The sequence below is a fragment of the Tuber melanosporum genome (genome assembly GCF_000151645.1).
Source record: "Tuber melanosporum whole genome shotgun sequence assembly, scaffold_101, strain Mel28".
Lineage (NCBI taxonomy): Eukaryota > Fungi > Ascomycota > Pezizomycetes > Pezizales > Tuberaceae > Tuber > Tuber melanosporum.
In genome coordinates, this window is record NW_003298757.1 from 220253 (window position 1) to 231331 (window position 11079).

Consider the following 11079-nt stretch of genomic DNA (forward strand, 5'->3'; position numbering starts at 1 on the left):
GAAGCTTAAAACCCTGGCACTAGCCAAGATGCAAAATGGATCAAGACAATACATGAGCAAGTCAAGAGCTCATTAGGAAAGATTTGGAAGTAAATAGCAAACTACTACAATCAGAAGGAAATGCAATAACCAGATTTTAAAGTCAGCCATGAAGTCATATTGAACATAAAAAATATACAAACTAAGAAAAAGTCTAAAAAAACTTTCACCTAAGTTATATGAGCCATTACACATTATAGAAAAAATAAGGCAATCACATGTTGAAATTATACATCTCCAATTAATAGAACATTGATCCTGTCTTTCTTGTATCACTTTTTCAACTATACTGGTAGTCCGTCCACCTGGACCAAAGACCAGCTCACCAGGAACTGGAAGATATCAAAGAGAACTTGCAAAAGGAGGTTGAGAAAATTGTATGCTGTGAGATATGTACATACTAATAAAGGATTAACAACCACTATTGACAAATATGTGAGTCATTGTACTTTGTTAAATGGCAAGGATGTGTGGAGGATGAAAATACTTGAAACCCTGCCATAGGTATGAAAAATATAGAAGAAGTAGTAGAGAGGTTGTACAGAGATAAGCCAGACATACCAGGATGGGCAGAAGTAAGGTGATCAGGAAGAGGTTTTCCTACTATAGTTAAGCAAATAAAGAAGGTTTTTGACATTGACCACATCAGGTCCTAGATACATATTTTAATGTTAATTTTTTATTTTTTATACTTCATGTTGCATGTTAATATTTTACTATTATACCTGAAAGAAAGAGTGTTTCAGATGAAATCTTGTAGGAGGAAGCTCAAGTTAGGCATATGAGAGCACACAGACCCCTTAATAGGATAATTATGCACAAACTCTCATTTATCAGAGCAGCCAACACTCCTTTCCAGTTCTCTAATAAGACCAAAAAGTTTTTTACAAGATAGCAAAAGGTTGCATGCTATGACTATAATGTTATTTTAATGCAATCTACTTCATAATAACATGTAAGTCACTATAGTCCATTATACTGAAAGCAGTTTACAGGCTACAAGAAAGATAACCTCTGAGTATATCTGGGAAGTAGAACAGAGGAAATCTGTCAGAGGCGCATTGAGTTACTGGGCTTCCAAATTAGGCATCCTAATTATGGGCTGAAAGTAACTGGTTATTTTCATCGCCATAATCCACAAATACTTTTACAGTATCCCCAAGGCCAGAGGATATAGAAATAATACCATTACCTATCTGAAGGCTGCTGGATATTGGTAGGTCCTGAAAACAGGATCCCTCCAGAAGTGACTCTCTTCAAGGTAAGGTGGACTAAGAGGAAGCTGCTTAGACTTAGAAGACCAGATAGTTGGTAGACATAAAGTCTTTGCATGCTGTCTACCAAGCCTGCATTATACACAGGTGCCTGACACATAAGCTGACCACTTTTTATATTCAGAAGAGACTACTGGAATGATAGTCAAGTGGACTAAAGTTTTAGAAGAAAGTCTTTTCAACTATATAAATCAGAGACTATCAGTTGGAAGCTAGAAGTGCATTGTCCGATAGTGAAGATTGTATTGTCAAAGAGTATAAAGAATTCATAGTCAAATGGTTTCACCCTTGTTAAGATCAAGGACTATTGCGCACAGATTGGAGAAAAGTACTTAGTTGTATATTAGTTTGAAATATTCTGCAAACACTCAGATGCAATATATAAATATCGAAGTATCTCCCAAGCTTTACAGACATCATTAATAGTTATTTATTGGTATAAACCTTTATAGTAATAATATTTGTTGTACATTCAGCTAATATGCTAAGATAAATCTTAATAAGTTGAAAGCAATTGGTGTTGTCAAGATAAATAGAAAATTGTTTTTTATAAAAAGCTTTAAGTACATATATAGTTTGTCTTACCTGAAAATCTTGGAAGTGGCTCTTTACTCAAGGTATTTTACAGTTATAAGAAGGTATCTGCTTGGGATTAGCAAGTTTTCCAAATACTAATAGCAACTTTATATTTTTTTTCAGTTTATGTTAGGTAAATAGTCAATTTTACCTGCTTTCAGCCTCTAGTAACTCCTCTACTTATTATATCACACCTTCTCCTTCTTAGATCCTGAGGGCAGTCCCAGAATCCTCTTTGTATATATCTTTCTCTAGTTATAATTTTATTAGTATATATCAACCCTGCATTTTTCTACTTGTGCTGTAATACAACTGTTTTTTCTTCTTTTTTTTTTGCACCAATATTGTGCATTGATAAAATTAACTGCAATTCAACAATCAGTGGCAACCTACCTCTCTTCATCACCCTACACTCTCAACAGTACCTAAAGAAATTACTCTAAGTTAACCAAGAAGAAATCATTCTGCTCAATTTTTTTTTTTCAATAAACTTTGCCTCCTATTTTTACAGTTATGCCAAGTAACCTATTCTCTTCACACATCTCTCAGAGTTTACCAGGGGGAGAATTCTCAGGTTACATGAGGCTCAGATGAGATATCAGCAAATTTTCCACTACCTAAATATCTCCTACACTACTGTCGGAGACACAATTGCAAAAGGACATCTAAAGAGCAAGGAGAATAAGGGTAGAGGAAGACATCCTAAAATTACCAAGTCACAGAATAATGCTATGGTAGAGGAAGCTCCTAAAAATTACCATACTATTTATTCCGACATTGCTGAGCAAGTTGCTCCCAATGTTTCTTGTAGGACAGTAAGGAAAAAACTTGAAAAAAAGCATCTTATAAAGTGGATAGCATAAGAGAGAGTTCATTTAAATGAGGATCTAGCTCAAGAGAGGTTGGAATGGGCATTAGCTCATACGTATTGGATAAAGGAGATATGGTGAAGGAAGACAATGTGAAGAAATAAGGTAGCAGTAGAAAGCAGAGGAGAAAAGAGGAGAAAATGGGTTTTCAGATACCCATATGAGAAATGGAATAAGAATTGTATTGAACTTAAGGCTAAGTGAGAAGAGAGAGGGATTAGCCAAATGATGACTGGTTGTTTTTATAGTTAAACTTATGGTCTTTTTTTGCCTATTTTTCCTGATCCTTCTTCTGCTAGGAGTGGAGTTACTGAAAAGTCAATTATTGATATTTATGATCATTATGACTTTCTAGGGATATGGGAGAATATCAGAGAAAAGGCTGGAGAAGAAGAGGTATTTTTTATCATTGACAATGTTAAGACTCACTTGCCTTTTAGGAGATGGCTTAGAGGACAGGGAATTAAACTGATGGAAATTCCTGCCTATTCACCAGATCTCAATCCAATTGAAAATATTTGGTCTCTGGTGAAAGGTAAGTTTCACAAGCACAACCCTGAGCTATATCCTATAAAGAGTGATGTCAATGTGGTCAAGAAGGCAATAGTTGAGGCCATCACTCATTGTTGGGAACTTCTTGATCCAAAAGTTTTTGATACTTTAGCTGGATCAATGGTGGATAGAATAGAGGCAATTATTAAGGCTGATGGATGGTATACCAAATATTAATTTCTACTATGTATTTACATCTTTTAATTTTTTTTTTGGTTTTCATGATAGTGGATTGGTGGGTGAGTGTGGTTGTCATCGCCGAAGATTTTCCTCTGATGAATCGCGGTTAATTTTGTCCACGCATAATAAATATCCCACAAACAGGAATAGGAACTGCCCTCTACTGAGACTACATTTAAATTCTCCTCTTTATCACCTTTGACTTGATATACTTTTCAGGTCTCTGATATCAATATTGGGCAACCTACTCAATAAGAACGAGGGTTGACATTGTAGTTGTTGGCAGTCCCACTTGGCGGTGCTGTGCAATACGTTACCACTCCTCACAGCATCCTAATATAATACCATACAAACCAGCCCCGCATTAAATACCCACAATCATATATAGCCACCCGCCAACTTCGACAATCAGACTGTTGGGTGAGCTACTGCATATCTGGTATGATAGGGAGTCTGTTTGGAATGATTACTAGACTACGACAAGATGTCCAGTGACAAGCTGTATTCGTCACAAGTTGTCACTAGTGAGTTTCCTTCCCAGACCTTCCCGCGCTGTGGAAAACAAGTCCGTGCGGTGACGGGAGGTGTAAGCTTCACATAAATTTAGCTTGCGGGCCGCCCCATCGAGGGATAAAGGCATCACCCGGAGGCATCATCTGGATGAACCCTCCATACCCATTCTTCCCATAGCAGAACTAAGTGACCCGGATCCCGTTAATGTGAATCCCCGAAGAACCGGGGGCAAGCACATATTTCCTATCCTTGTCGTATGTAGGTGATTCCCACTATGGAATATCATACCCGGGATGATTCCTCCTCGACACCCGTCAGTCCTACTTGGAAACAACGGTTTCTAGGGTTGATGAAACCGTGGTATATTGAAAGGAAGCAGGATACACATAACGGCTGGTGCGATCCCCAGCTTAGCAACCTCATCGTGGGGGGCATCGGCGAATACCAATGCTGCGGAGGTTAATACACCACCATGCGAAGTATAGGCAAGTACTGTACTGTACTGTACGAGCACAGCACTCACACATCGGTTTAAGCTAGGGACGTAACCTCCTCATAGCGAGGCAGAATGTCCCAGCCAAATCCCAAAGAAATAGCGGGGGACAAAACAGACTTCATCCATAAAGTTTCCCGCGTTTTGTAGGCTGAGTTCGAGTACGATACCCTATCGTACCAAATTACCTTTTTCCGAATACTCCAACTTGAACCACTCACAGCAAATCACACCAGTGGCATCGCAGTGCCACAACCGCATCTAGATAGAAACACATGTGGTCATGCCAACTCCGTGGTGGCAATACCGCGAGCTATTATTCAAGTATGACAGACAAAATAAGCGGAAGCTTGCATCAACGACATCCATCAATCCCCAATGGCCCGCAAATAGCGCCAAAGAAGTATAGGTATTTCGTGTTAACTACAACTGCCCATACCCCCACAAGTAAGTGAGTAATTATTAGATACTAAATGCTATACTCGAGTAGACTAACTAGACCTTCGAAGAGAGCTAGCTAACCCGGGACCCATGTGGTGCTTAAGCTGTAGTGCTTGCTTGCAGAGGAAACAGTCTACAAACCTACTGCATCGCAGGCATGGTATAAAACAAGGCTTCGTCTTTGATACCCCACATAGCCCAAATCTAGATACTTAACGGAGAGATGCCCCCCTTTGCCAACAGCCGTTCGAGGGGTGCGTCCTCTGCGGCCGGCCACCCCTCCGGCTCATGGAAGTCTTCCTCAGCATTTTCAGTTATTGTTGCAAGAGCTTCCGCCCCCTCCCCCCGAGGAGCACTCGTACTTGCACTCCCCGCCACCTCAATCGCCTCCCTGCGATCCCTAACCCCCAACCCCTTCCCTTCCAATCCCAACCACTCCAACTCCCTCCCAATCCCATCTTGGAAGTCTCTGCGAATAGACTCCTCCTCCTCCTCGGCTCCCTTGGTCGCCATCACTTCTCTCAACTCAATATCCCTCTTCCACCTCTCCAACTTCTCTAATTCCAACCTCAATTTCTCCTCTTTCGCTGCGCGCCTATCTAGCAATGTCTGGATATTATTATCCACCACAACCTTGATCTCATCTATCTCCCGTAATCTCCCTTCCACTTCCTCATCGTCCAAGATCTCCGCCATGGCACGAGCATCTTCTATGAGGCTTTGTATCTCCAGCCCTGAAACAGAGACTCTATGTACCGCGGCGTGACGGATTTCTCCACCTTTTTTGAGAATCAAGTCGAATTCGTCCTCGCCCATGTCGAAGACGGGGTTCGAAGAGAATTCCTTCGAAAGGCCACGGATCCATGCAGTTAACTCACCGGCTTCAGGACAATCCCAGGACTTTCGCCTTAGGTACTGCGGGTAGTACCGGCGTGCGAAATCGTAGCAACAAGACTCTAGGATCGCCTGGAGCGCCGTGAAGATTCGGTACTGTAGCTTGAACGGTAGGGACGGGATCACGGAGTCGGCAGTGACGGTGGAGGGCGCTGTTCGTGTGGTGGATGCGTTGGCGGAGGTAGAGAGTATTGACGGACTTCTGTTAGGCGATCAACAAATTGTTTTCCTTTCTTTTCTTTCTCCAACGTCTCCTCCCGTTGGCTTGGGTTTTGTATTTTTATTTATCTATATTTTTTATATTGTGATTATGGTGATAAGAGTCGCCAGTGAATTGCTGATGACACGTGTTATGGGCTAAAGTGTGTGTGTGTGTGTGCGAAAACGAAACAGAAATTTTATGAAAAATAAATTGAATAATATAGTACCTTGGTAATGCAGTTGTACGAGTACTCTCTCCTAAAGAGGGGACGGCACTGTCGTTCGTTGGAGTCTTCAAGATTCGAACTCCAGCTGCTGCCGCCCTCTTGTACCCCTCCAAAATTTCGTCACTGACCTCCAGCTCCGGAGAGCGGCACTCACTCGGCTTCTTCTTGGGTGCCAGTCCTCCAGCGGAAGGAGGCACGCCTACCGGCATTGCGGTCCTATAACTTGACATGTGAAGCGGTGCTTTTGTGCGTTCTTCATTATCCATCGCACGCTGCTTGCCCTTATCTAGGACACGAGACTGTCCTCCTCTTACCTCCCTCGACGGCATTTCCTGCCCAACAGCAGCACCGGCAGAAGCAGCGCGCCCATTGCTAGCAATCCCCCCGGTACCGAGATTCCCAGCGGCCGCCCCCGAAGCCACCCGCCTGGCATCGCACTCCCTCACAAGCTCAGATGTCAAGCGCTCGGCCATCATCGCCTTAAGCCTTATCCTCACTTTCTCAGGCGTGTATCCCCGTGCGCCGAATTCCGCCGGTATGCTACTGCATATGGCCTCCTTCAAAGCCTTCTTTCCAATGAAGCCTTTGGTCATATCGCTGTAAGCGATCTTGAACGATTGTCGACGGATCCATTCGTCGAGGGGGTTGATGTCCCCTGGTGACATCGTTCTGGTTGCTTATAAATATTTAAACTTCACTCGTCCGAAGTGGCAGGAGCCGTATGTAACTTTATAATTGATGGTATGTGGTTCCTGTAATGGGGATTGGAGAGAAAAGAGGAAGTTCTGATTCTTAAGATGAGGTGCCGCCTAGCTCTGTTGTACAACAGGAAAGGGCATCGTTTATTGTGATGATTGATGGTGCTGAAGTTTGAGCTTCTGACAACCCGCCCGCAAGACCCCATTGCCCCCCATGCGTTCATGCAAGCTTTTGAAAAGCGGGTGTGCTTGAGAGCGCCCGGATTGCATGGTTGTAGCAGATTTGTCGCTCTGATTCGGCAGTGGAGCTAAGTGCTGAAACTTGTCCACTCAAACCCCAATAAGTCCGGATGTTGAATAATAGCATAGGATCTAAGAAACGAAAAAGGAAATACCCGCAGCATTCGAATCGGGAACCTTCGACTTTTCGTTTTTTTATTTTTTTTATCATGAGATTTTTCAAATATGTTCTGTTTTGAATTTGGGAAAATTATCACAAAAACGCGCACTATAAAGCCCGGAAAAGAGTGAAAGAAAAAAATATGAAAGAATAGAGGAGAAAAAAAAAAAAAGGAAATCCTCAACCGCATGATCATAATTTCACTCCCTCGAGGAGTGAGCTACATTAGAGCGTGGTAACGGAAAGACCTGTGCGAATGCGAAAAAAAAAAGATAGGCCTTAAATAAATGCCTTTTCCAAAGCCTCAACGGAAGTGAACTACCATTCCCTAACAGCCCCGTCGGGTCCATGGAATTCAAGGCATCTCCAGGCCTTGCAATCCTTACTGACTCTCCTAACCTCGGCCTCATCCACTTCGATACCAATTCCGACACCGGTAGGTACTTTCACATAGCCCTCATTGACTTCAAAGACGGTGGTATCCTTGACGTAGTTATTGAGATCGTATGTTCCGGCACCTGGAGGTGTCATCTTGTTGTAGTGAATACCCAAAGACATCTCCTGGATGACAAAATTAGGTGTGGAAAGCGCAACCTGGATAGACGCAGCAAGTGCAATAGGGCCAAGTGGGCAGTGAGGAGCAAGCCCAACATCATACGCTTCGCACATGGCTGCAATCCTCCTGATCTCGGAGACACCTCCGCAGTGGGAAATGTCAGGTTGGAGAATATCAATAGATGAAGCCTCAAGGAACTGCTTGATATCCCATCGGTGATAGAGACGCTCACCAAGCGCAATGGGAATAGTTGTCTGCTGGGAAAAGTGCTTAATGGCCTCAGGATGCTCAGAGAGGAGTGGCTCCTCAATAAATAGTGGCTGGTGGGGCTCTAGAAGTTTAGCAAGCTGCTTAGCCATAGGCTTGTGAATACGGCCATGGAAGTCAAGCCCGGCATCAAGGCCGACAGCCTTGACCGCCTTCAGCCTCTCAACGGAGCTCTGCAACGCAGATGGCGAATCCAGCCAACCCAGATCTCCGGTAGCATTCATCTTAACCGTGGTGAAGCCTTGCGCCTTTCTTTGTTTACTACCGGTATGCAAATACAAGTATATATTAGCAGGGCACACGGAAAAAGTATATAGCCGAATGCAAGTACAATAGATAACTTACGCTTGCTCCTCCACATCGCTCGGACGATCGCCGCCAATCCAGGCATAGACAGCAACCCTGCTCCTAACTTTCCCCCCGAGTAAGGAATAAAGCGGAACCTTGAGTTTTCGCGCTGCAGAAGAAAGACGATAGTCAGTCACCAGTGATCACTAGCGAAGATACTTTAAGCACCCGCAGCGCCCGCAAACCCTCGCCAGCGAATGATCCGAAAGTTTTAACCCGGGATTCAGCCTCATGGCAAGCTTAACCCTTGCACCCGAAATCTGACTGAGGATTGTCCAGCCGAAATTAAGGCATCATGCAGAATGGTGAAATGAACGTCAGGCAATATCTCCAGATGACGACAGGCACATGACCGCGCCCCATAACCACCAACGAGGAAGAAAAAGGCTTTATCACATACCTTTAAGATCCCATAATGCAATATCAATGCCGGAAATTGCTGACATAAAAACGGCTCCACCCCGATAAAACCCCAGTCTCCAGGCAGTCTGCCAGATATGCTCAATGTCACTATACCGAGGTTACAAATCAGTTCCAATGCACCAAACAAGCAGCCGGGCAGGGCGCCCAAGCCACAAGGAAGAGTTAGGGGAAGAGTGGCCCCGGGACAAGTGGAATTGAACAACATACTCTGCCTCATATCCAACAAATCTACCAATCAATTCATCCAAACTCCCTTCGATAGCTTCAGTATGCCCTTCAAGTGTGGACTCTCCCCATCCATATTGACCATCCTCGCTGGCAACTTTTACAAAAAGCCAGCGAGGTAACACGCGGAAATATTCAATAGATGTGATTTTAGCCATGGCTTGGATCGAGGACGAGTAGACTCGGATTGTCCTGAATCTGAAGGAAAAATGCTGACGGCCAGGCGATTTCAGATATCACAAAGTCGTTTCTTGGAGCGCAAAATATGAGCGTGTAACTCTATGAAGGAAAGAGATAAGGACGGAGAGCTTGATATGAAGAGCAGGATAGACATCATCTGTGTGAACTCATCCAGAGCTTTTATACTCGTGAATGGCAGTACGATCAGAAAGATTATTTGAAGCCCCTGCCATCAAATAATCGTACAGACATAATCTCGCGGAGACTGAAAAAAAATCCGATTCTTAGTGCCTATCCAGGTACCACGGAGCGGTAGCTAAAGCCAGTGAGATCTCCTACTAGTTAGACCACTCGAAAACAGTCAACTGCCTATCCAATTCCTTGTTTAATTGGAAAGTGAATCTGTTCGATGGAGTACCTGATGGATAGATTGAAAAATTGGAGCGATCCAAACCTGGAGGTTTATGCATGCTAATGCAACGGCATCAGGCGATAGTGCTCTGATAGCGTCTAGCTTGTGAAATTTGATAAAACGTGCCCGATTCTAGAGAATCCGAGAGGGGCGATATGACAGGATAGGCGGGGATGGCACGGTTAAGGGCTGAGCATATCTCTTTTGGTATCCATCATGATAACTGATCCTTTGGTTGTGATGCGTGTCCTGCTTTGAAAAGAGTCCGGAATCAACCACTACCAATTGACTGATACCGGTAGATATCTTTAGATTTGGCAGCTCGGTCTGAAGCCCCTATCTTGCCCAAGGCACGGAATCTTCATGATTCGGGTTCCAATATATCTAGGATGATGATGAAGAACATCCGATTTCTTCGGCTCTCCTTCAGCCTGTCCTTCCTTCCTTCTTTCCTTCCTTTTTTTTTTTTTCTTCTTTCCTTTTTTTCCTCCTTCTCATTTTACTCCCCTTTTGTCCACAGTCCCCTCGGAAGGAGAAAACGTGCAGAATGCCGAAAAACCTAAATGGTGTGCGTCATGCATGCACCGGAAAATAAAGCGGTCACCATTTTCGAGGCACAGCACAGCACAGAAATCCACTAGCTAATGCATCAATCCAGACGAGATCAACTCCCGAAGCAACGAGAAACCACCGCGAACCACAATTCACCCCGTATTAAAGCTAGAACAGGGATGGAAAGTGTCTGTACTTTTTCTCCTACTGGGGCCTGATGAGAACAAGAGTTAGAAATGCCGTTCACTCTCCGAGATACGCCGAAGTGCATCCGATAGAGTACAGTACAGTACTGTACATCACCTTTTGTTCCTAAAATCCTGAGGTTGCCACGGAGCATATCGATGTTTCTCGCAAATCCACAAATGGGATTGTCCACTCAGATCTACAAAATATCAGCCGAAGAGTAGAGAGAGAAAGTTGTGATATATTGATACTTGGGACGTGGCAGAGAGAGCGGTCACAAAAATGAAACTTCAGCCAAACATTCTAAACTGGCTTAGTTGATCAACTTGTAGAAATGTAAATATTGATTCGAGGATCCTCGTTGAAGAGAGATTCGGAGATAACAAACAGGACCACATGATGAAGAAACGAAACTTGGAGCTAGAAAGAGCGTCAAGTAATGGTTGATGAATGAGAATGGGAAGGGGTGAAGGTTCCCCCCGAAATAGACCAACAGGCAGACAGCGAAGAGGGGATGTTTGAATTGAGTTATCATGTGGGTGATAACCACCGACAGAGCCACTTCCTAGTCAC

At 43.6% G+C, this 11079-nt stretch overlaps 2 protein-coding genes; both read right to left on the reverse strand.

Annotated features, from left to right (window-relative positions):
• Positions 1–5141: 5141 nt before the first annotated feature.
• GSTUM_00000026001 (uncharacterized protein) lies at positions 5142–7056 on the reverse strand (the record flags this gene model as incomplete). XM_002835275.2 has 2 exons in its annotated part: positions 6260–7056; positions 5142–6033 (listed from the first exon to the last, which is right to left on the reverse strand). The coding sequence occupies exons 1-2, from the start codon at positions 6922–6924 to the stop codon at positions 5142–5144; spliced, it is 1557 nt and encodes a 518-aa protein (XP_002835321.1). The 5' UTR covers positions 6925–7056.
• Positions 7057–7412: 356 nt separating this feature from the next.
• Positions 7413–10345, reverse strand: GSTUM_00000027001 (uncharacterized protein). XM_002835276.2 has 5 exons: positions 9775–10345; positions 9159–9706; positions 8929–9038; positions 8526–8637; positions 7413–8441 (listed from the first exon to the last, which is right to left on the reverse strand). The coding sequence occupies exons 2-5, from the start codon at positions 9332–9334 to the stop codon at positions 7676–7678; spliced, it is 1164 nt and encodes a 387-aa protein (XP_002835322.1). The 5' UTR covers positions 9335–9706; positions 9775–10345; the 3' UTR covers positions 7413–7675.
• Between the last annotated feature and the right edge of the window lie 734 nt (positions 10346–11079).

What these genes read in the sequence shown, in the direction of transcription:
- GSTUM_00000027001 (XM_002835276.2), bottom strand. Translation starts at nt 9,334, where the DNA reads ATGGCTAAAATCACATCTATTGAATATTTCCGCGTGTTACCTCGCTGG. An exon ending in TTTGTTGGATATGAGGCAGA is followed by an intron (nt 9,039 to 9,158) that starts GTATGTTGTTCA and finishes ACCTCGGTATAG; the next exon opens with TGACATTGAGCATATCTGGC. An exon ending in TGCATTATGGGATCTTAAAG is followed by an intron (nt 8,638 to 8,928) that starts GTATGTGATAAA and finishes TTTCTTCTGCAG; the next exon opens with CGCGAAAACTCAAGGTTCCG.